At 44.8% G+C, this 25,634-nt stretch overlaps 1 protein-coding gene across 2 annotated transcripts in view; it reads left to right on the plus strand.

Moving 5' to 3' along the window:
* LOC110510959 (rho GTPase-activating protein 7) overlaps window positions 1–25,634 on the plus strand; it is a 164,752-nt gene that overhangs the window by 136,768 nt on the left and 2,350 nt on the right. For both annotated transcript variants that reach the window (XM_036953903.1, XM_036953904.1), the window contains 8 exons: window positions 13,206–13,385; window positions 16,148–16,307; window positions 18,114–18,321; window positions 19,229–19,445; window positions 20,393–20,507; window positions 22,918–23,139; window positions 23,885–24,102; window positions 24,656–24,829. In XM_036953903.1, the coding sequence (XP_036809798.1) occupies window positions 13,206–13,385; window positions 16,148–16,307; window positions 18,114–18,321; window positions 19,229–19,445; window positions 20,393–20,507; window positions 22,918–23,139; window positions 23,885–24,102; window positions 24,656–24,829 (1,494 nt within the window). The remainder of the gene's footprint in view (window positions 1–13,205; window positions 13,386–16,147; window positions 16,308–18,113; window positions 18,322–19,228; window positions 19,446–20,392; window positions 20,508–22,917; window positions 23,140–23,884; window positions 24,103–24,655; window positions 24,830–25,634) is intronic.

Here is a 25,634-nt window from a genome sequence, read left to right on the forward strand (position 1 = left end):
AGAGAAAGAGAGATATGGATAGAGGTACATAAAGAGAGATATGGGTAGAGGTACAGAAAGAGAAGGAGAGAGATGGGTAGAGGTACAGAAAGAGAAAGAGAAAGATGGGTAGAGGTACAGAGAGAGAAAGGGAGATATGGGTTGGGGTACAGAAAGAGATATGGGTAGAGGTACAGAAAGGGAAAGAGATATGGGTAGAGGTACAGAAAGAGAAAGAGAGATATGGGTTGGGGTACAGAAAGAGAAAGAGATAGATGGGTAGAGGTACAGAAAGAGAAAGAGAGAGATGGGTAGAGGTACAGAAAGAGAAAGAGAGAGATGGGTAGAGGTACAGAAAGAGAGATATGGGTAGAGGTACAGAAAGAGAAAGAGATATGGGTAGAGGTACAGAAAGAGAGAGATGGGTAGAGGTACAGAAAGAGAGATATGGGTAGAGGTACAGAAAGAGAAAGAGAGATGGGCAGAGGTACAGAAAGAGAGAGATGGGTAGAGGTACAGAAAGAGAAAGAGAGATGGGTAGAGGTACAGAAAGAGAGAGATGGGTAGAGGTACAGAAAGAGAAAGAGAGAGATGGGTGGAGGTACATAAAGAGATAGAGAGATGGGTAGAGGTACAGAAAGAGATAGAGATATGGGTAGAGGTACAGAAAGAGAAAGAGAGAGATGGGTAGAGGTACATAAAGAGAAAGAGAGATATGGATAGAGGTACAGAAAGAGAAAGAGAGATATGGATAGAGGTACATAAAGAGAGATATGGGTAGAGGTACAGAAAGAGAAGGAGAGAGATGGGTAGAGGTACAGAAAGAGAAAGAGAGATATGGGTAGAGGTACATAAAGAGAGATATGGGTAGAGGTACAGAAAGAGAGAGATGGGTAGAGGTACAGAAAGAGAAAGAGAGATGGGTAGAGGTACAGAAAGAGAGAGATGGGTAGAGGTACAGAAAGAGAAAGAGAGAGATGGGTAGAGGTACATAAAGAGATAGAGAGATGGGTAGAGGTACAGAAAGAGATAGAGATATGGGTAGAGGTACAGAAAGAGAAAGAGAGAGATGGGTAGAGGTACATAAAGAGAAAGAGAGATATGGATAGAGGTACAGAAAGAGAAAGAGAGATATGGGTAGAGGTACATAAAGAGAGATATGGGTAGAGGTACAGAAAGAGAAGGAGAGAGATGGGTAGAGGTACAGAAAGAGAAAGAGAGATATGGGTAGAGGTACATAAAGAGAGATATGGGTAGAGGTACATAAAGAGAGATATGGGTAGAGGTACAGAAAGAGAAGGAGAGAGATGGGTAGAGGTACAGAAAGAGAAAGAGAGATATGGGTAGAGGTACAGAAAGAGATAGAGATATGGGTAGAGGTACAGAAAGAGAGAGATGGGTAGAGGTACAGAAAGAGAAAGAGAGATATGGATAGAGGTACATAAAGAGAGATATGGGTAGAGGTACAGAAAGAGAAACAGAGATATGGATAGAGGTACATAAAGAGAGATATGGGTAGAGGTACAGAAAGAGAAGGAGAGAGATGGGTAGAGGTACAGAAAGAGAAAGAGAGATATGGGTAGAGGTACAGAAAGAGATAGAGATATGGGTAGAGGTACAGAAAGAGAGAGATGGGTAGAGGTACAGAAAGAGAAAGAGATATGGGTAGAGGTACAGAAAGAGAGAGATGGGTAGAGGTACAGAAAGAGAAAGAGAGTTGGGTAGAGGTACAGAAAGAGAGAGATGGGTAGAGGTACAGAAAGTGAAAGAGAGATGGGTAGAGGTACAGAAAGAGAGAGATGGGTAGAGGTACAGAAAGAGAAAGAGAGAGATGGGTAGAGGTACAGAAAGAGAACGAGAGATGGGTAGAGGTACAGAAAGAGATAGAGATATGGGTAGAGGTACAGAAAGAGAGATATGGGTAGAGGTACAGAAAGAGAGAGATGGGTAGAGGTACAGAAAGAGAAAGAGAGATGGGTAGAGGTACAGAAAGAGAGAGATGGGTAGAGGTACAGAAAGAGAAAGAGAGAGATGGGTAGAGGTACATAAAGAGATAGAGAGATGGGTAGAGGTACAGAAAGAGATAGAGATATGGGTAGAGGTACAGAAAGAGAAAGAGAGAGATGGGTAGAGGTACATAAAGAGAAAGAGAGATATGGATAGAGGTACAGAAAGAGAAAGAGAGATATGGATAGAGGTACATAAAGAGAGATATGGGTAGAGGTACAGAAAGAGAAGGAGAGAGATGGGTAGAGGTACAGAAAGAGAAAGAGAGATATGGGTAGAGGTACATAAAGAGAGATATGGGTAGAGGTACATAAAGAGAGATATGGGTAGAGGTACAGAAAGAGAAGGAGAGAGATGGGTAGAGGTACAGAAAGAGAAAGAGAGATATGGGTAGAGGTACAGAAAGAGATAGAGATATGGGTAGAGGTACAGAAAGAGAGAGATGGGTAGAGGTACAGAAAGAGAAAGAGAGATATGGATAGAGGTACATAAAGAGAGATATGGGTAGAGGTACAGAAAGAGAAAGAGAGATATGGATAGAGGTACATAAAGAGAGATATGGGTAGAGGTACAGAAAGAGAAGGAGAGATATGGGTAGAGGTACAGAAAGAGAAAGAGAGATATGGGTAGAGGTACAGAAAGAGATAGAGATATGGGTAGAGGTACAGAAAGAGAGAGATGGGTAGAGGTACAGAAAGAGAAAGAGATATGGGTAGAGGTACAGAAAGAGAGAGATGGGTAGAGGTACAGAAAGAGAAAGAGAGTTGGGTAGAGGTACAGAAAGAGAGAGATGGGTAGAGGTACAGAAAGTGAAAGAGAGATGGGTAGAGGTACAGAAAGAGAGAGATGGGTAGAGGTACAGAAAGAGAAAGAGAGAGATGGGTAGAGGTACAGAAAGAGAACGAGAGATGGGTAGAGGTACAGAAAGAGATAGAGATATGGGTAGAGGTACAGAAAGAGAGAGATGGGTAGAGGTACAGAAAGAGAGAGATGGGTAGAGGTACAGAAAGAGAAAGAGATATGGGTAGAGGTACAGAAAGAGAGATATGGGTAGAGGTACAGAAAGAGAGAGATGGGTAGAGGTACAGAAAGAGAAAGAGAGATGGGTAGAGGTACAGAAAGAGAGAGATGGGTAGAGGTACAGAAAGAGAAAGAGAGAGATGGGTAGAGGTACATAAAGAGATAGAGAGATGGGTAGAGGTACAGAAAGAGATAGAGATATGGGTAGAGGTACAGAAAGAGAAAGAGAGAGATGGGTAGAGGTACATAAAGAGAAAGAGAGATATGGATAGAGGTACAGAAAGAGAAAGAGAGATATGGATAGAGGTACATAAAGAGAGAGATGGGTAGAGGTACAGAAAGAGAAGGAGAGAGATGGGTAGAGGTACAGAAAGAGAAAGAGAGATATGGGTAGAGGTACATAAAGAGAGATATGGGTAGAGGTACAGAAAGAGAAGGAGAGAGATGGGTAGAGGTACAGAAAGAGAAAGAGAGCTATGGGTAGAGGTACAGAAAGAGAAAGAGAGATGGGCAGAGGTACAGAAAGAGAGAGATGGGTAGAGGTACAGAAAGAGAAAGAGAGATGGGTAGAGGTACAGAAAGAGAGAGATGGGTAGAGGTACAGAAAGAGAAAGAGAGAGATGGGTAGAGGTACATAAAGAGATAGAGAGATGGGTAGAGGTACAGAAAGAGATAGAGATATGGGTAGAGGTACAGAAAGAGAAAGAGAGAGATGGGTAGAGGTACATAAAGAGAAAGAGAGATATGGATAGAGGTACAGAAAGAGAAAGAGAGATATGGGTAGAGGTACATAAAGAGAGATATGGGTAGAGGTACAGAAAGAGAAGGAGAGAGATGGGTAGAGGTACAGAAAGAGAAAGAGAGATATGGGTAGAGGTACATAAAGAGAGATATGGGTAGAGGTACATAAAGAGAGATATGGGTAGAGGTACAGAAAGAGAAGGAGAGAGATGGGTAGAGGTACAGAAAGAGAAAGAGAGATATGGGTAGAGGTACAGAAAGAGATAGAGATATGGGTAGAGGTACAGAAAGAGAGAGATGGGTAGAGGTACAGAAAGAGAAAGAGAGATATGGATAGAGGTACATAAAGAGAGATATGGGTAGAGGTACAGAAAGAGAAACAGAGATATGGATAGAGGTACATAAAGAGAGATATGGGTAGAGGTACAGAAAGAGAAGGAGAGAGATGGGTAGAGGTACAGAAAGAGAAAGAGAGATATGGGTAGAGGTACAGAAAGAGATAGAGATATGGGTAGAGGTACAGAAAGAGAGAGATGGGTAGAGGTACAGAAAGAGAAAGAGATATGGGTAGAGGTACAGAAAGAGAGAGATGGGTAGAGGTACAGAAAGAGAAAGAGAGTTGGGTAGAGGTACAGAAAGAGAGAGATGGGTAGAGGTACAGAAAGTGAAAGAGAGATGGGTAGAGGTACAGAAAGAGAGAGATGGGTAGAGGTACAGAAAGAGAAAGAGAGAGATGGGTAGAGGTACAGAAAGAGAACGAGAGATGGGTAGAGGTACAGAAAGAGATAGAGATATGGGTAGAGGTACAGAAAGAGAGAGATGGGTAGAGGTACAGAAAGAGAGAGATGGGTAGAGGTACAGAAAGAGAAAGAGATATGGGTAGAGGTACAGAAAGAGAGATATGGGTAGAGGTACAGAAAGAGAGAGATGGGTAGAGGTACAGAAAGAGAAAGAGAGATGGGTAGAGGTACAGAAAGAGAGAGATGGGTAGAGGTACAGAAAGAGAAAGAGAGAGATGGGTAGAGGTACATAAAGAGATAGAGAGATGGGTAGAGGTACAGAAAGAGATAGAGATATGGGTAGAGGTACAGAAAGAGAAAGAGAGAGATGGGTAGAGGTACATAAAGAGAAAGAGAGATATGGGTAGAGGTACAGAAAGAGAAGGAGAGAGATGGGTAGAGGTACAGAAAGAGAAAGAGAAAGATGGGTAGAGGTACAGAGAGAGAAAGGGAGATATGGGTTGGGGTACAGAAAGAGATATGGGTAGAGGTACAGAAAGGGAAAGAGATATGGGTAGAGGTACAGAAAGAGAAAGAGAGATATGGGTTGGGGTACAGAAAGAGAAAGAGATAGATGGGTAGAGGTACAGAAAGAGAAAGAGAGAGATGGGTAGAGGTACAGAAAGAGAAAGAGAGAGATGGGTAGAGGTACAGAAAGAGAGATATGGGTAGAGGTACAGAAAGAGAAAGAGATATGGGTAGAGGTACAGAAAGAGAGAGATGGGTAGAGGTACAGAAAGAGAGATATGGGTAGAGGTACAGAAAGAGAAAGAGAGATGGGCAGAGGTACAGAAAGAGAGAGATGGGTAGAGGTACAGAAAGAGAAAGAGAGATGGGTAGAGGTACAGAAAGAGAGAGATGGGTAGAGGTACAGAAAGAGAAAGAGAGAGATGGGTGGAGGTACATAAAGAGATAGAGAGATGGGTAGAGGTACAGAAAGAGATAGAGATATGGGTAGAGGTACAGAAAGAGAAAGAGAGAGATGGGTAGAGGTACATAAAGAGAAAGAGAGATATGGATAGAGGTACAGAAAGAGAAAGAGAGATATGGATAGAGGTACATAAAGAGAGATATGGGTAGAGGTACAGAAAGAGAAGGAGAGAGATGGGTAGAGGTACAGAAAGAGAAAGAGAGATATGGGTAGAGGTACATAAAGAGAGATATGGGTAGAGGTACAGAAAGAGAGAGATGGGTAGAGGTACAGAAAGAGAAAGAGAGATGGGTAGAGGTACAGAAAGAGAGAGATGGGTAGAGGTACAGAAAGAGAAAGAGAGAGATGGGTAGAGGTACATAAAGAGATAGAGAGATGGGTAGAGGTACAGAAAGAGATAGAGATATGGGTAGAGGTACAGAAAGAGAAAGAGAGAGATGGGTAGAGGTACATAAAGAGAAAGAGAGATATGGATAGAGGTACAGAAAGAGAAAGAGAGATATGGGTAGAGGTACATAAAGAGAGATATGGGTAGAGGTACAGAAAGAGAAGGAGAGAGATGGGTAGAGGTACAGAAAGAGAAAGAGAGATATGGGTAGAGGTACATAAAGAGAGATATGGGTAGAGGTACATAAAGAGAGATATGGGTAGAGGTACAGAAAGAGAAGGAGAGAGATGGGTAGAGGTACAGAAAGAGAAAGAGAGATATGGGTAGAGGTACAGAAAGAGATAGAGATATGGGTAGAGGTACAGAAAGAGAGAGATGGGTAGAGGTACAGAAAGAGAAAGAGAGATATGGATAGAGGTACATAAAGAGAGATATGGGTAGAGGTACAGAAAGAGAAACAGAGATATGGATAGAGGTACATAAAGAGAGATATGGGTAGAGGTACAGAAAGAGAAGGAGAGAGATGGGTAGAGGTACAGAAAGAGAAAGAGAGATATGGGTAGAGGTACAGAAAGAGATAGAGATATGGGTAGAGGTACAGAAAGAGAGAGATGGGTAGAGGTACAGAAAGAGAAAGAGATATGGGTAGAGGTACAGAAAGAGAGAGATGGGTAGAGGTACAGAAAGAGAAAGAGAGTTGGGTAGAGGTACAGAAAGAGAGAGATGGGTAGAGGTACAGAAAGTGAAAGAGAGATGGGTAGAGGTACAGAAAGAGAGAGATGGGTAGAGGTACAGAAAGAGAAAGAGAGAGATGGGTAGAGGTACAGAAAGAGAACGAGAGATGGGTAGAGGTACAGAAAGAGATAGAGATATGGGTAGAGGTACAGAAAGAGAGAGATGGGTAGAGGTACAGAAAGAGAGAGATGGGTAGAGGTACAGAAAGAGAAAGAGATATGGGTAGAGGTACAGAAAGAGAGATATGGGTAGAGGTACAGAAAGAGAGAGATGGGTAGAGGTACAGAAAGAGAAAGAGAGATGGGTAGAGGTACAGAAAGAGAGAGATGGGTAGAGGTACAGAAAGAGAAAGAGAGAGATGGGTAGAGGTACATAAAGAGATAGAGAGATGGGTAGAGGTACAGAAAGAGATAGAGATATGGGTAGAGGTACAGAAAGAGAAAGAGAGAGATGGGTAGAGGTACATAAAGAGAAAGAGAGATATGGATAGAGGTACAGAAAGAGAAAGAGAGATATGGATAGAGGTACATAAAGAGAGATATGGGTAGAGGTACAGAAAGAGAAGGAGAGAGATGGGTAGAGGTACAGAAAGAGAAAGAGAGATATGGGTAGAGGTACATAAAGAGAGATATGGGTAGAGGTACATAAAGAGAGATATGGGTAGAGGTACAGAAAGAGAAGGAGAGAGATGGGTAGAGGTACAGAAAGAGAAAGAGAGATATGGGTAGAGGTACAGAAAGAGATAGAGATATGGGTAGAGGTACAGAAAGAGAGAGATGGGTAGAGGTACAGAAAGAGAAAGAGAGATATGGATAGAGGTACATAAAGAGAGATATGGGTAGAGGTACAGAAAGAGAAAGAGAGATATGGATAGAGGTACATAAAGAGAGATATGGGTAGAGGTACAGAAAGAGAAGGAGAGATATGGGTAGAGGTACAGAAAGAGAAAGAGAGATATGGGTAGAGGTACAGAAAGAGATAGAGATATGGGTAGAGGTACAGAAAGAGAGAGATGGGTAGAGGTACAGAAAGAGAAAGAGATATGGGTAGAGGTACAGAAAGAGAGAGATGGGTAGAGGTACAGAAAGAGAAAGAGAGTTGGGTAGAGGTACAGAAAGAGAGAGATGGGTAGAGGTACAGAAAGTGAAAGAGAGATGGGTAGAGGTACAGAAAGAGAGAGATGGGTAGAGGTACAGAAAGAGAAAGAGAGAGATGGGTAGAGGTACAGAAAGAGAACGAGAGATGGGTAGAGGTACAGAAAGAGATAGAGATATGGGTAGAGGTACAGAAAGAGAGAGATGGGTAGAGGTACAGAAAGAGAGAGATGGGTAGAGGTACAGAAAGAGAAAGAGATATGGGTAGAGGTACAGAAAGAGAGATATGGGTAGAGGTACAGAAAGAGAGAGATGGGTAGAGGTACAGAAAGAGAAAGAGAGATGGGTAGAGGTACAGAAAGAGAGAGATGGGTAGAGGTACAGAAAGAGAAAGAGAGAGATGGGTAGAGGTACATAAAGAGATAGAGAGATGGGTAGAGGTACAGAAAGAGATAGAGATATGGGTAGAGGTACAGAAAGAGAAAGAGAGAGATGGGTAGAGGTACATAAAGAGAAAGAGAGATATGGATAGAGGTACAGAAAGAGAAAGAGAGATATGGATAGAGGTACATAAAGAGAGATATGGGTAGAGGTACAGAAAGAGAAGGAGAGAGATGGGTAGAGGTACAGAAAGAGAAAGAGAGATATGGGTAGAGGTACATAAAGAGAGATATGGGTAGAGGTACAGAAAGAGAAGGAGAGAGATGGGTAGAGGTACAGAAAGAGAAAGAGAGCTATGGGTAGAGGTACAGAAAGAGAAAGAGAGATGGGCAGAGGTACAGAAAGAGAGAGATGGGTAGAGGTACAGAAAGAGAAAGAGAGATGGGTAGAGGTACAGAAAGAGAGAGATGGGTAGAGGTACAGAAAGAGAAAGAGAGAGATGGGTAGAGGTACATAAAGAGATAGAGAGATGGGTAGAGGTACAGAAAGAGATAGAGATATGGGTAGAGGTACAGAAAGAGAAAGAGAGAGATGGGTAGAGGTACATAAAGAGAAAGAGAGATATGGATAGAGGTACAGAAAGAGAAAGAGAGATATGGGTAGAGGTACATAAAGAGAGATATGGGTAGAGGTACAGAAAGAGAAGGAGAGAGATGGGTAGAGGTACAGAAAGAGAAAGAGAGATATGGGTAGAGGTACATAAAGAGAGATATGGGTAGAGGTACATAAAGAGAGATATGGGTAGAGGTACAGAAAGAGAAGGAGAGAGATGGGTAGAGGTACAGAAAGAGAAAGAGAGATATGGGTAGAGGTACAGAAAGAGATAGAGATATGGGTAGAGGTACAGAAAGAGAGAGATGGGTAGAGGTACAGAAAGAGAAAGAGAGATATGGATAGAGGTACATAAAGAGAGATATGGGTAGAGGTACAGAAAGAGAAACAGAGATATGGATAGAGGTACATAAAGAGAGATATGGGTAGAGGTACAGAAAGAGAAGGAGAGAGATGGGTAGAGGTACAGAAAGAGAAAGAGAGATATGGGTAGAGGTACAGAAAGAGATAGAGATATGGGTAGAGGTACAGAAAGAGAGAGATGGGTAGAGGTACAGAAAGAGAAAGAGATATGGGTAGAGGTACAGAAAGAGAGAGATGGGTAGAGGTACAGAAAGAGAAAGAGAGTTGGGTAGAGGTACAGAAAGAGAGAGATGGGTAGAGGTACAGAAAGTGAAAGAGAGATGGGTAGAGGTACAGAAAGAGAGAGATGGGTAGAGGTACAGAAAGAGAAAGAGAGAGATGGGTAGAGGTACAGAAAGAGAACGAGAGATGGGTAGAGGTACAGAAAGAGATAGAGATATGGGTAGAGGTACAGAAAGAGAGAGATGGGTAGAGGTACAGAAAGAGAGAGATGGGTAGAGGTACAGAAAGAGAAAGAGATATGGGTAGAGGTACAGAAAGAGAGATATGGGTAGAGGTACAGAAAGAGAGAGATGGGTAGAGGTACAGAAAGAGAAAGAGAGATGGGTAGAGGTACAGAAAGAGAGAGATGGGTAGAGGTACAGAAAGAGAAAGAGAGAGATGGGTAGAGGTACATAAAGAGATAGAGAGATGGGTAGAGGTACAGAAAGAGATAGAGATATGGGTAGAGGTACAGAAAGAGAAAGAGAGAGATGGGTAGAGGTACATAAAGAGAAAGAGAGATATGGATAGAGGTACAGAAAGAGAAAGAGAGATATGGATAGAGGTACATAAAGAGAGATATGGGTAGAGGTACAGAAAGAGAAGGAGAGAGATGGGTAGAGGTACAGAAAGAGAAAGAGAGATATGGGTAGAGGTACATAAAGAGAGATATGGGTAGAGGTACATAAAGAGAGATATGGGTAGAGGTACAGAAAGAGAAGGAGAGAGATGGGTAGAGGTACAGAAAGAGAAAGAGAGATATGGGTAGAGGTACAGAAAGAGATAGAGATATGGGTAGAGGTACAGAAAGAGAGAGATGGGTAGAGGTACAGAAAGAGAAAGAGAGATATGGATAGAGGTACATAAAGAGAGATATGGGTAGAGGTACAGAAAGAGAAAGAGAGATATGGATAGAGGTACATAAAGAGAGATATGGGTAGAGGTACAGAAAGAGAAGGAGAGATATGGGTAGAGGTACCGAAAGAGAAAGAGAGATATGGGTAGAGGTACAGAAAGAGATAGAGATATGGGTAGAGGTACAGAAAGAGAGAGATGGGTAGAGGTACAGAAAGAGAAAGAGATATGGGTAGAGGTACAGAAAGAGAGAGATGGGTAGAGGTACAGAAAGAGAAAGAGAGTTGGGTAGAGGTACAGAAAGAGAGAGATGGGTAGAGGTACAGAAAGTGAAAGAGAGATGGGTAGAGGTACAGAAAGAGAGAGATGGGTAGAGGTACAGAAAGAGAAAGAGAGAGATGGGTAGAGGTACAGAAAGAGAACGAGAGATGGGTAGAGGTACAGAAAGAGATAGAGATATGGGTAGAGGTACAGAAAGAGAGAGATGGGTAGAGGTACAGAAAGAGAGAGATGGGTAGAGGTACAGAAAGAGAAAGAGATATGGGTAGAGGTACAGAAAGAGAGATATGGGTAGAGGTACAGAAAGAGAGAGATGGGTAGAGGTACAGAAAGAGAAAGAGAGATGGGTAGAGGTACAGAAAGAGAGAGATGGGTAGAGGTACAGAAAGAGAAAGAGAGAGATGGGTAGAGGTACATAAAGAGATAGAGAGATGGGTAGAGGTACAGAAAGAGATAGAGATATGGGTAGAGGTACAGAAAGAGAAAGAGAGAGATGGGTAGAGGTACATAAAGAGAAAGAGAGATATGGATAGAGGTACAGAAAGAGAAAGAGAGATATGGATAGAGGTACATAAAGAGAGATATGGGTAGAGGTACAGAAAGAGAAGGAGAGAGATGGGTAGAGGTACAGAAAGAGAAAGAGAGATATGGGTAGAGGTACATAAAGAGAGATATGGGTAGAGGTACATAAAGAGAGATATGGGTAGAGGTACAGAAAGAGAAGGAGAGAGATGGGTAGAGGTACAGAAAGAGAAAGAGAGATATGGGTAGAGGTACAGAAAGAGATAGAGATATGGGTAGAGGTACAGAAAGAGAGAGATGGGTAGAGGTACAGAAAGAGAAATAGAGATATGGATAGAGGTACATAAAGAGAGATATGGGTAGAGGTACAGAAAGAGAAAGAGAGATATGGATAGAGGTACATAAAGAGAGATATGGGTAGAGGTACAGAAAGAGAAGGAGAGATATGGGTAGAGGTACAGAAAGAGAAAGAGAGATATGGGTAGAGGTACAGAAAGAGATAGAGATATGGGTAGAGGTACAGAAAGAGAGAGATGGGTAGAGGTACAGAAAGAGAAAGAGATATGGGTAGAGGTACAGAAAGAGAGAGATGGGTAGAGGTACAGAAAGAGAAAGAGAGTTGGGTAGAGGTACAGAAAGAGAGAGATGGGTAGAGGTACAGAAAGTGAAAGAGAGATGGGTAGAGGTACAGAAAGAGAGAGATGGGTAGAGGTACAGAAAGAGAAAGAGAGAGATGGGTAGAGGTACAGAAAGAGAACGAGAGATGGGTAGAGGTACAGAAAGAGATAGAGATATGGGTAGAGGTACAGAAAGAGAGAGATGGGTAGAGGTACAGAAAGAGAGAGATGGGTAGAGGTACAGAAAGAGAAAGAGATATGGGTAGAGGTACAGAAAGAGAGATATGGGTAGAGGTACAGAAAGAGAGAGATGGGTAGAGGTACAGAAAGAGAAAGAGAGATGGGTAGAGGTACAGAAAGAGAGAGATGGGTAGAGGTACAGAAAGAGAAAGAGAGAGATGGGTAGAGGTACATAAAGAGATAGAGAGATGGGTAGAGGTACAGAAAGAGATAGAGATATGGGTAGAGGTACAGAAAGAGAAAGAGAGAGATGGGTAGAGGTACATAAAGAGAAAGAGAGATATGGATAGAGGTACAGAAAGAGAGATATGGGTAGAGGTACAGAAAGAGAAAGAGAGAGATGGGTAGAGGTACAGAAAGAGAAAGAAAGAGATGGGTAGAGGTACAGAAAGAGAAAGAAAGAGATGGGTAGAGGTACAGAAAGAGAAAGAGAGTGATGGGTAGAGGTACAGAAAGAGAAAGAGAGAGATGGGTAAAGGTACAGAAAGAGAAAGAAAGAGATGGGTAGAGGTACAGAAAGAGAAAGAGAGATATGGGTAGAGGTACAGAAAGAGAAAGAGAGAGATGGGTAAAGGTACAGAAAGAGAAATAAATATGGGTAGAGGTACATACAGAGACAGAAATAAAGTCAGATGGAGGGAGAAACACACAGACAGAGTGGACAAGTTGAGACGACTCTCCCAGCCCTGACCCTTACGTAACCGGCTGTCACGGCGATGAGGTGCAGTGAATAGCTCGGATCTCGGGAATGCCGATCCGTCTCCGCGACGATGCAGCCATTCCCTCAGGAATCCACAGGCAGAATTCCAGAAGGTTTCCGATGCTCCCATAGCCGCTGACAGCCAGGCGAGACCAGTGCTTCCCAACTCCAGTCCCTGAGTTCCCCCATAAGCACCTGGTTTTGTTGTAGCATTGGACAAACCTGGTTCAACTCATTGTGGGCCTGATGATTAGTTGACTAGTTGAATCAGGTGTGTTTGTCCAGGGCCACAATAAAAATGTGTACTTCTACTGGAGGAACGGAGTTGGGATCCTCTGGGCTCGATCAATCCCTGTTATCCCAGTGAGCATCTCTTAACACAGGGGTCATAGGACTCGTCTGGATGGATGTCCTGCTAGTTACCTTGTCAGAGGAGAGGGCTTTATGACCTCTGGTCAAGTTCTGAAAATGATGAAGACGTATCTTCTCCTATATGTCTCTGTGTGTGAATACTTGTGTGTTTTGTTTATTTTTGACTTGTATATTTTACACACATATTTGATATATATTTATATGAAATTCTTTGCAAACATTTGTGCTTTTGTATTTTGAAGTTTCATTGTGCTTCTGATAGCCTGATAGTATTTCTCTGTTTGCTGTGCAATATATTAGGTTAATACATATATTTGTCTCTACCCAAGGCCTCAGAAACTGCGCTGGCCCAGTTTCCAGGCCTCCCACCGGCCCAGTCACTCCTGGGCCCAGCGGCAGATGGGCTGCCAGTCAGTACTGCAGATGAACCTGCTCCAGAAGCTCTGCCTGCTCCAGCTTACAGCCCTCCTGGAGAAACACACCCCCACCAACAAACACGGCTTCAGCTGGTGAGTCGGCGGCGGCCATTTTGATTAGTTAAGGTTCATAAGACTTGGAGTTTGTGGCAAACACATTGGAATTTTTTCTCACACGAGGTCTCACACGAAAACAGCTGAAAATGCAGGCCCCCAAAAATGATATTGAGTGTATGTATAAAAACCCTTGTTAGCCTATAGCCTATAGCCTATAGCATGCTGCTCCGATAGCGCTAGTTGAAGCGCTAGTTGAAGCCTAGGCCTACAAACAAATAGACAACCACAACAATCATAGGCTCTATTTTTCCTCTAGTTGGAATTCCTCCCACTCTTCTCCCAGAGATAGCAGAACGTAAGGGGGGTTTCAACATTCTTTTCCCAGGCTAGCTAATTGCTGGTGCACTGGTATACGTTGTCATCTTTTGACGGGGGCAATCACAGAGTTCACACGCACAGGCTGTTAAAATGAAGACCTGGAGGCCGAGTCTGTAGGCCCAGTCCTCGACAATTACCGAAATGACCGAACACCCCCCCCCCCCCCCCCCCCTCTCCATCATGCAATTATAGATTATGGCCACTGGTTCGAGATTGTGCAATGTCACTCAGTATCCCCTTTGGTGTCTCCTCCTTCTGGGGATGTCTGTGAGGACTGTTGAGACTGCAGACCAGGGGATGTATTCTTCTATCATTCTCTTACATGGAATTCTATCTCTTTTCTCTCTGTCAATCTCCCTTTTCTATTTCTCTATCCCTCACCGTAACTCTGTCTGTCTGTCTGTCTGTCTGTCTGTCTGTCTGTCTGTCTGTCTGTCTGTCTGTCTCTCTCTCTCTCTCTATCTAATTTACTCTCTCTCTCTCTCTCTCTCTCTCTCTCTCTCTCTCTCTCTCTCTATCTAATTTACTCTCTCTCTCTCTCTCTCTCTCTCTCTCTCTCTCTCTCTCTCTCTAATTTACTCTCTCTCTCTCTCTCTCTCCACCTCTCCCTCCCTCCATCTTCTTATCTAACCTAGCTTCATGATCTGGACAAAGCAAATAGCTCGAGCCTCACCTCAAATCTCTGTATAGTGCTGTGCTTGTCTTCACCCCACCCAGCTTCAATGAGTCAGAGAGGTTCCACGCCTTCTCCAGGGTGGCAGGGGCAGAGAAAGGGTTATGACAGGCTTACGACAGGGTTATGGCAGGCTTATGTCAGGTCTTTTAATCACTGAGACCTTTTGATTTTTGAGCTGGAGGCTTGGCTGCACATACCCAGAATTCCCTTCTGGGATCGTAGCATGTTCCCTTCTCATTTACCAAGCTGTGGTCATTCTTCTGAGAAGCGAGTAGCACACACACACACACTTAAAAGCACACGATACATACACACCCATAAACATGTGTGCTCTTGTAAAAACCATTATACCATCCCGGAGAGCGGTAGAACACCTGACATTCAGACACACACACACACACACACACACACACAGTGGCATGGTGAGTGTTAGGGGCTTGAGGCACAAACACACACACACACACACACACACACACACACACACACACACACACACACACACACACACACACACACACACACAGTGACATGGTCAGTGTTAGGGGCTTGAGGCACAAACACACACACACACACACACACACACACACACAGTGACATGGTCAGTGTTAGGGGCTTGAGGCACAAACACACACACACACACACACACAGTGACATGGTCAGTGTTAGGGGCTTGAGGCACAAACACACACACACACACACACACACACACACACACACACACACAGTGACATGGTCAGTGTTAGGGGCTTGAGGCACAAACACACACACACACACACAGTGACATGGTCAGTATTAGGGGCTTGAGGCACAAACACAAAGTGCGGATGCGGATGTTTACACCATTACGACCCCCCCCCCCCCCCCCCCCCCCTTACCCTCTCCTCCCTTCTCCTCCTCCCTCCCGGTTTCTATTGTCTTTGGGTTTATCCTCCCTGTCATAAACTGGGAGAAAGCTAGGCTTCTGCAGAACCCACACAAAACCCCCACCGTAGCTAGGTGGTAGCGTGACATGTGCTAATGCTAATGTTAGCGTTGGTGATTCAGCGTAGCAGTAAACTACTGCTCTTTCCATTTGTTTAGTCTTCAACCTTTATTCATTAGGTTTGTCAGTTGGGAACCAATTCTCATTAACAATATCCTGTGGCCTTGTAGGTGCAGGTCTGAAGGACCCTATACTGTCAAATCCTGTCTGATTAAACAGTACAGGCTTCTCTAGCTCCAGTCCTGGAGAGCTGTTGTTCCTGCCTCCACAACGCTGCAGGTGTATTACTGTTGGGCTGGAATGAAACGATGCACACACGGCAGGTGTATTACTGTTGGGCTGGAATGAAACCCTGCACACACGGCAGGTGTATTACAGTTGGGCTGGAATGAAACCCTGCACACAGACACATACACCGAGTAGCCGTCCGTCCAGGACCAGAGTAGCAGAAGCGGTTGGATTGAGTGTTGTAGTTTGCTGTGTGTGGTAGTCATCATGTTGGCTGCTTTCTGTAGTGGACATGTACAATGTTACCGATGCTTTGTTAGTACAGTGACAGAGGACAGGGACAGAGGTCAAAGTCCAACACCTACTTTACTCCTGTTGCAAAACCATGTGTGTGTGTGTGAGTACACTCGTTTGTGTGAGCGTGCGTACGTGTGTCTGTTCTGTGTGCGTGTGTGTATATGTTCTGTGTGTGTGTGTTGTTATTGGCTATTTTAACCTGTCCCTCTATGTGTGTGTGTTGTGTGTGGGTTGCAGGGCTGTGCCGAAGTTTATGAAGCGGATCAAGGTGCGGGACTACAAAGACCGGAATGTGTTTGGCGTGCCTCTGCTGCTGAACGTCCAGCGTACGGGTCAACCCCTGCCCCAGAGCATTCAACAGGCCATGCGCTATCTACGCAGCCAATGTTTAGACCAGGTACAGACGGTCTGTCTACCTCTCTGTCTGTCTACCTCTCTCTCTGTCTGTCTGTCTGTCTGTCTACCTACCTATCTCTCTCTCTGTCTGTCTGTCTGTCTGTCTGTCTGTCTGTCTGTCTGTCTGTCTGTCTGTCTGTCTGTCTGTCTGTCTGTCTGTCTGTCTGTCTGTCTACCTCTCTGTCTGTCTACCTCTCTCTCTGTCTGTCTGTCTGTCTGTCTGTCTACCTACCTATCTGTCTGTCTGTCTGTCTGTCTGTCTGTCTGTCTGTCTGTCTGTCTGTCTGTCTGTCTGTCTGTCTGTCTGTCTACCTCTCTGTCTGTCTACCTCTCTCTCTGTCTGTCTGTCTGTCTGTCTACCTACCTATCTCTCTGTCTGTCTGTCTGTCTGTCTGTCTGTCTGTCTGTCTGTCTGTCTGTCTGTCTGTCTGTCTGTCTGTCTGTCTACCTCTCTGTCTGTCTACCTCTCTGTCTGTCTAACCTGTCCACCTGTCTGTCTGTCTGTCTACCTCTCTGTCTGTCCACCTGTCTGCCTGTCTGCCTGTCTGCCTGTCTGTCTGTCTGTCTACCTCTCTGTCTGTCTGTCTGTCTGTCTGTCTGTCTGTCTGTCTGTCTGTCTGTCTGTCTGTCTGTCTGTCTGTCTGTCTGTCTGTCTGTCTCCCCAAGCCCCCTCTATCTCTTTATTTAGTCTCCTGGTTGCATACAGTAGTTGTATATTTCCCTGGAAGAATCCTCAGTTTTGAGGCCTCACATACTGTGTTTGGGAGACAGGAAGGCCTGGGGAGAGTCAAACGTTTCCAGCTGTTTAGTCACCTTTGTCAGTCTGTTTAAGAAAGAGAGAGACAGAGCCAAGGGATTGCTATGGTGACAGAGAGCGCGAGAGAGAGAGGGAGGGATGGAGGAATGGAAGAGAGAATGAGGGATGGCATGCTCTCCTAAACTGGACAACAGGCCTCTGTTTGAAATGGTGAAAGCTCACGGAAAGTATTTCGTCTCCTCAAGCCAGAGCTCTTTTTCCTCCCAGATGGCAGCCATTTTGTAAAACCATTAACTTTAAAAGAACATTGATTAAGTCCAACAGAAAGAACCCTCTCCTCAAGAATTCTAATGGATTTCATGGGCTGTGTCCCAAACCAAATGGCACCCTATTCCCTTTCTAGTCCACTACTTCTGACCAGGGCCTATAGGGAATCAGGTGCCATTTGGGACGTGCATCGTCTTAAAAATACACTGAATACCATTGTGATGTAACCACCAACCTACACACTGACAATGGGCCCCTTATTCAATCAAAATAGCAAACGATGAGAATGTGGGTTTGAATTGATAACTCATTAGATCTTGATCCAGGTAATAAAAAATGACATCAACAATCTCTCTTTCCCCCTTTTCTCTCCCTTCCCCTCTCTGTCTCCCCCTCTCTGTCTCCCCCTCTCCCCTCCCCCTCTCTGTCTCTATCTCTCCCCCTCTCCCCTCCCCCTCTCTGTCTCTATCTCTCTCTCTCTCTCCCTCCCCCTCTCTATCTCCCCCTCTCCCCTCCCCCTCTCTGTCTCTATCTCTCCCCCTCTCCCTCCCCCTCTCTGTCTCTATCTCTCTCTCTCTCCCTCCCCCTCTCTGTCTCTATCTCTCTCTCTCTCTCCCTCCCCCTCTCTATCTCCCCCTCTCCCCTCCCCCTCTCTGTCTCTATCTCTCCCCCTCTCCCTCCCCCTCTCTGTCTCTATCTCTCTCTCTCTCCCTCCCCCTCTCTGTCTCTATCTCTCTCTCTCTCTCCCTCCCCCTCTCTGTCTCTCTCTCTTTACCCTTCCAGGTGGGTCTCTTCAGGAAGTCGGGGGTTAAATCACGTATTCAGGCGCTCCGTCAGATGAACGAAACGTGCGGTGCCGACGGAGGCGGAGTCAGTTACGAGGGCCAATCAGCTTACGACGTGGCCGACATGCTGAAGCAGTATTTCCGGGACCTTCCAGAGCCGCTACTCACCAGCAAACTGTCTGAGACCTTCCTGCAGATCTACCAATGTAAGAACAGAGAGAGAGACACACACACACATACACACACGTAGACCTATATAATGCACACACACAACCCCCCCCCCCACACACACACACACACACACACGTAGACCTATATAATGCACACACACACACACATACACACACACACACACACACACACACACACACACACTTAACATTGACAGGTATTAACACCCATAATAAATACACACATTCATCTAAGATAATGTGGAGATGGAAGGGGAACACACACAGCCTCACAAAAAGCTGTAGGTGCATGTCTGTCAGCCCGGGAGGGAGGGAGGGAGGGAGGGAGGGAGAGAGAGAGAGAGAGAGAGAGAGAGAGAGAGAGAGAGAGAGAGAGAGAGAGAGAGAGAGAGAGAGAGAGAGAGAGATATTGTGGAAAGAAAGCAAACAGGAAATATCAGATGCTGTGGTGGTACACACTCTCTCTCTCCTCTGCCACAGCGCTCCATGACTCACTAGAACATTTGTGTTTTTTTTAGCTAGTTAAAGTTAATTATTGAATATAAATCAATATCATTGACAGTCTGCTGGCATTAAACTGTACAATGTAATTACAGTAAAACAATGTCAAATGCCCTCTTGGAATCCACCAATCAAGTTTATTAGTTCATTAAAACAAAATATCATTTACTGGTACAATATAGTCATCATACAGCACTACAATAAGAAAAGCAGGAATACAGTACCTGGCTGTCTGGAATTCATGATAAACCTTGTATGTGAGACCATTTTCCATCTGGTCAAAATTCAACAAAATAATGTTTTTAAATTGAGCTGAATTGAACTTAATTGAACTGAACCAAACTGAATTGAACTTAATTGAACTGAACCAAACTGAATTGAACTGAACAGAACTGAGTTGAACTGAATGTGATTCCCTCAGACATGCCCAAGGAGCTGCGTCTTCAGGCTACGCGAGCGGCCGTGCTGCTGCTGCCAGACGAGAGCCGCGAGGCGCTGCAGACCCTCCTGTGCCTGCTGAGTGACGTCACCGCCGCCGTGGCAGAGAACCAGATGACCTGCGCCAACCTGGCCGTCTGCCTGGCGCCTTCGCTCTTCCACCTTAACACGCTGAGACGCAAGGAGAGCTCCTCGCCACGGTGGGCAGGGTTGGGGTGTTGTGGGGAACTAGGAGAGGGTGTATGTGTGTGTGTGTGTGCATGTGCCGCCGTGCGTGTACCTACTTGTGCGTGCCTGTGTTGTGCACCTTTACCAAGCCTATCTCCTTTCTGTGTGTGTGTGTGTGTGTGTGTGTGTGTGTGTGTGTGTGTGTGTGTGTGTGTGTGTGTGTGTGTGTGTGTGTGTGTGAGAGAGAGAGAGAGAAAGATAGAGAGAGCGTGAGAGAGCGTGAGAGAGTATGAAAGTGTGTGTGTGTGTGTGTGTGTGTGTGTGTGAGAGAGAGAGAGAGAGAGAGAGAAAGATAGAGAGAGAGAGCGTGAGAGAGCGTGAGAGAGTATGAGTGTGTGTGTGTGTGTGTGTGTGTGTGTGTGTGTGTGTGTGAGAGAGAGAAAGATAGAGAGAGAGAGCGTGAGAGAGCGTGAGAGAGTATGAAAGAGTGTGAGAGTGTGTGAGTGACCAACCCTATATCTCCTTTCTGTCTGTCTGTGTGTGTGAGTGTGTGTGTGTGTGTGAGAGAGAGAGAGAGCGTGAGAGAGTATGAAAGAGTGTGAGTGTGTGTGAGTGACCAACCCTATCTCCTTTTTTTGTCTTGACTCAGTATATATGACCATGTATTGTAATACGCTGCCCAGCCTCACACCAACATGAGAGGAGGAGAGGCAGACAAATTCTAGCTATAGAGCAGGATGTTACTGTATGTAGGGGAAGGAGAGAGGGGGGAGGAAGAGAGGAAGCGAGAGAGAGAACTGAGGGAAAGAGAGTCTGTATAGGGGGTTACATCAAACCTTATGACAGATTGTCTTCTTCTCCTCTGTCCTCTCTCTTTCTTTCCTCTCCTCTTTCTGTTTCACTAGTGGACATGACTAACTGTCCTAAGTGGACATGACTAACTGTCCTGTGTGTTTGTCTTCCTGGTGTGTTGTGATAGGGGGATGAACAGGAAGCAGCCGCTGGGTAAACCTGACCAGAGGGACCTCAACGAGAACCTGGCCGCCACCACCGGCCTGGCACACATGATCCAGGAGTGCAGGAAGCTCTTCAGGGTACGTGTCTGAACCTAGAACCTCACCAGAACCTTAGTAGAACCTCAACTTTCGCCTCCCCTCTCTTTCTACATTGTGTGACTAGAACCTGACTAGAACCTCCCCTCTCTTTCTACATTGTGTGACTAGAACCTCCCCTCTCTTTCTACATTGTGTGACTAGAACCTGACTAGAACCTCCCCTCTCTTTCTACATTGTGTGACTAGAACCTGACTAGAACCTCACCTCTCTTTCTACATTGTCTGACTAGAACCTAAATACAACCTCAGATCACCTCCCCACCTTTCTACAGTCTCTGACGAGAACCTCACATTCTGTTCAGCTATATGCACACAGCACATGAACACGACTGTGCTCTGACGGCCGACGTTAAAGTCAGAGTGTTGGATTGGTGTTGGTACAACGTTGCTCTCGAAAACATGTTCATCTCAGTCCTGAAAGTCCCTCTGGTCCGGATCCGAGGTTGTTGACCCGTCGCACTCACTGAGCCCTATGGAATGTTGGGTACTGTAGTTACATTAGACTAATAGTCTGGTTGATGGAATACAGTAAGCTGTTTTGTAGCGCCACAGAACCCACAATCCCATTGACCTACTGTATCTCCATGCTTCTGTTGACCCGTCGCACACTGACTGAGCCCTATGGAATGTTGGGTATTGTAGTTACGTAAGGGGGAGAAATACAGTATGCCGTACTGTGTAGCACCGCAAAACCCACAATCCTGTTGACCAATCTCGGCTAATCAGGGGGCTCGATGTCCAAAGGTGGACTACAATTTTGGTACCAGTCCGGCCCGAATCAATCGGCTCAAAAAGCTGTTGTGAAAGAAATCTGTTATGACACGAGGGGTTACACACGGCCTAACATTATATTACCCTGATCTGGATTCTGGAGTCCATGTATTTTCACTAACATAGTTAAAAAAAACGTATTAGATTCATTCATAAAGCTCCTCTGGCGGATGCTAGCAATTAGCGTTGAACATGACCAGTAAATAGCATTAACCCTCCCTACACACAAACACACCCACGTCAGTTCTTTTCTTGTAATTGAATATTAGTCTGTGAGTGGTCTGGGTGAGCTGATGACTGATGCAATGAGGCTGATACAGTAAGAGAGAGAGAGAGAGAGAGAGAGAGGGAGAGAGAGAGACAGAGAGAGAGAGAGAGAGAGACAGAGACAGAGAGAGGTATAGAGAGAGAGAGCGAGAGAGAGGTATAGAGAGAGAGACAGAGAGGCGTATAGAGAGAGAGACAGAGAGGAGTATAGAGAGAGAGAGAGAGGTATAGAGAGAGAGACAGACAGAGAGAGAGAGAGAGACAGAGAGAGAGAGAGAGGTATAGAGAGAGAGAGAGAGAGACAGAGACAGAGAGAGGTATAGAGAGAGAGAGCGAGAGAGAGGTATAGAGAGAGAGACAGAGAGGCGTATAGAGAGAGAGACAGAGAGGGGTATAGAGAGAGAGAGAGAGGTATAGAGAGAGAGACAGACAGAGAGAGAGAGAGACAGAGAGAGAGAGAGAGGTATAGAGAGAGAGAGAGGGGTATAGAGAGGTATAGAGAGAGAGACAGAGAGAGAGAGAGGGAGAGAGAGAGGTATAGAGAGAGAGAGAGAGAGAGAGAGAGGTATATAGAGAGAGAGAGAGAGACAGACAGAGAGACAGCGAGAGAGAGAGAGAGAGGGAGAGAGGTATAGAGAGAGAGACAGAGAGAGAGAGAGGGAGAGAGGGAGAGAGGTATTGAGAGAGAGAGAGAGAGACAGAGAGAGGTATAGAGAAAGAGAGAGAGAGGGAGAGAGGTATAGAGATAGAGAGAGAGAGGTATAGAGAGGAAGAGACAGAGAGAGATAGAGAGAGAGAGGTATAGAGAGAGAGAGAGAGAGAGAGAGAGAGAGAGAGAGAGAGAGAGACAGGAAGTGAAATTAGAAGAACAGGATGCTCTAAGCCTCTCTTCCATAGCAGGACTCCTTTATCTTTGTCCCACGCTGATTTCTTGTGGAGTTTCCCGTCCTTAATACTGCGTGATTAAACTCAGGATGGGGTTGGCAGGTAAAGGACAGGTTGATAAGGGATTGGATGATGTATCCTTGTTTATGACAGATCTGATTGTCTGATCATGATTTGGTGGTTATTTTAGAATTCCTTTCTTTATCTGTAGGTCTGTTTGTCCATCAGTGTATTAATGTTCAAAGCTGTACATGTACGTTCATCATGACCACGAACAAGTTGGATCTTGAACACTGGTATCCCACACATCTTGTACATCAACACGCTGGTATTAGTGCTCATCTTTAGTGTCTGAAACAGTCCTGACCGCCCTCTCTCCTCCCATTCATTTTATGTCATCGTAAAATTGTACACGTATTGTAATTGTATGATAAACTAACAAACTATTCCCTCCTCTTCCCACGTAGATCCCAGAAGAGATGAGTCGCTGCAGAAACTCATACCAGGAGCAGGCCCTGACCCCCCTGAGGCTGGAGGAGCTAGGGGCTTCCTCTGGGGGGGGCGGACCCATGGGATGCAGGACCTACCTCCAGGACAGCCTGGACGCCCTCCTCAAAGAGGCCAAGGACAAGTTCAAAGGTTATGACAGCTGCTCCACGCCTGAACTCGCCGAGCTGGCGTACAAGAAGGTATGGACAGAGGGATAGATAGTATCTGTTTTATTCTCTTTTATTCCAGTCTACGGAGGCTGGATCCTGTCTTTTAAATTCTAAGTTCATGTTCACTTTATTGTCCTTATATAGAAGTTCAATTAGTATGAAGGGCTACATACATTACTTGTGTTTGTTGTTTAGAAAAGGCTGGCATAAAGCCTTGTGTATTCCACGTCTCTCTTTCTCTCTCTCGCTCTCTATTTCTCTCTCGTTGTGTAATGGAAAAACACCAGTTAGTATTTCCTGTGTAGAAACAGGTCAGTGTGAAACTAGCCCCCCCCCCCCTCCCCAGACTGGCCCCAGGGTGACATCAGCTTGTCAAGGGGCTCGCTCAATGCACACACACACACACACACACACACCGCTCCCAAGCCAACATCCTGTCCGGTCGTTATCTCTTTGCCAATAATCTTCCAGTCACAAGGCCTCTTGAAGGAAGGCAGCTGACTAGTGTAACAGATAAGGAGAGAGGCTTTGGGTTGTTGTGATTACAACACTGCCCTTACAGTTATGTTCCCAATTATGGTGCAAGACCTGGGCCTTCTTCCCCAGAGCCTGAGTAGCGCTAGTTTCAACATTGCATCATTACAGTTACCGTTAGCATTAGCATCCAAGCTGTTTCCCCAAAAAACATTGTTGCCCTTAAACCTGTCAATAAAACATACAGATATGTTTTTACAAAAGTATTAAAAGATGATCTCTTTTGTTTTCCGACTCTTAGGTCCACGACGGCTCGCCGCTGCGCCTGTGGAAGGCGTCCGTGGAGGTGCCTGCGGGTCCTGAGGAGGTGTTGACGCGGGTCCTCCGGGAGCAGGGCCGCTGGGACGAGGACCTGATGGAGAGCCGTGTGGTGGAGACGCTAGGCGATCGCACAGAGGTGTACCAGTACACCAGGAACACCATGGCCCCCCACCCCACCAGAGACCACCTCGTGCTCAGGTAGACGATCTCCCTACACTCCAGAATGGTTCTTCAGCTGTCCCCATAGGAGAACCCTTTTTGGTCCAGAGTAAAAACCTTTTTTGGAAAGGTTTCTACATGGAACCCAAAACGGTTCTACTTGGAACCAAAATTGTTCTACCTTGAACCAACAATATTTCTTCAAAGGGTTCTCCTATAGGGACAGTGTAAAACCCTTTTCGGTTCTAGATAGTACTTTTTTCCTGGAGACTGTACCAACCTTCCCACGCCTTGTATATCCCCTCCTTGTGTTGTTTGTCTACTTCATCCATTATTTCTTTCCTTCTTTCATTATTCTCTTCCTAAATGGTATAAAACATCTCTGTCTCTCTTTCTCTCAATGATATAAAACAACTCTCTCTCTGTCTCTCTTTCTCTCAATGATATAAAACAACTCTCTCTCTGTCTCTCTTTCTCTCAATGATATAAAATAACTGTCTCTCTGTCTCTCTTTCTCTCAATGATATAAAACAACTGTCTCTCTTTCTCTCAATGGTATAAAACAAGTCAAAATGTCTTCTCTCTGCTTCAGGACGTGGGTGACAGACCTACCTAAGGGAGCATGTGCGTTGGTGTGTACCTCAGTGGACCATGACGGGGCAGCGTTACTGGGCGTGCGGGCCAATGTGCTCACCTCACGCTACTTCATCGAGCCATGCAGCAGCAACAAGTCTCGCCTCACACACATCTCCAGGGTCGACTGCAGGTGAGTCAGCTGGAACGGAAGCAGTAGAAACAGTAGGATAGAAACAGTAGAATAGAACCGGTAGAATAGAACCAGTAGAATAGAAACAGTAGGATAGAAACAGTAGAATAGAACCAGTAGAATAGAAACAGTAGAATAGAACCAGTAGAATAGAAACAGTAGGATAGAAACAGTAGAATAGAACCAGTAGAATAGAAACAGTAGGATAGAAACAGTAGAATAGAACCAGTAGAATAGAACCAGTAGAATAGAACCAGTAGAATAGAAACAGTAGGATAGAAACAGTAGGATAGAAACAGTAGAATAGAACCAGTAGAATAGAACCAGTAGAATAGAACCAGTAGAATAGAAACAGTAGGATAGAAACAGTAGGATAGAACCAGTAGAATAGAACCAGTAGAATAGAAACAGCAGAATAAAGGCTAGACATGCTCAACTCTGAACTAAAATGTTCAAGGGAACTAGAGGAGAGCTTTAAATCAAAGTAACTCTGGTCTGATGCTAAAACATCTCCTCTCTAAATCAAAGTAACTCTGGTCTGATGCTAAAACATCTCCTCTCTAAATCAAATTAACTCTGGTCTGATACTAAAACATGTCCTCTCTAAATCAAAGTAACTCTGGTCTGATACTAAAACATCTCCTCTCTAAATCAAAGTAACTCTGGTCTGATGCTAAAACATCTCCTCTCTAAATCAAATTAACTCTGGTCTGATACTAAAACATGTCCTCTCTAAATCAAAGTAACTCTGGTCTGATACTAAAACATCTCCTCTCTAAATCAAAGTAACTCTGGTCTGATGCTC

The sequence above is a fragment of the Oncorhynchus mykiss genome, chromosome 19 (genome assembly GCF_013265735.2).
Source record: "Oncorhynchus mykiss isolate Arlee chromosome 19, USDA_OmykA_1.1, whole genome shotgun sequence".
NCBI lineage: Eukaryota > Metazoa > Chordata > Actinopteri > Salmoniformes > Salmonidae > Oncorhynchus > Oncorhynchus mykiss.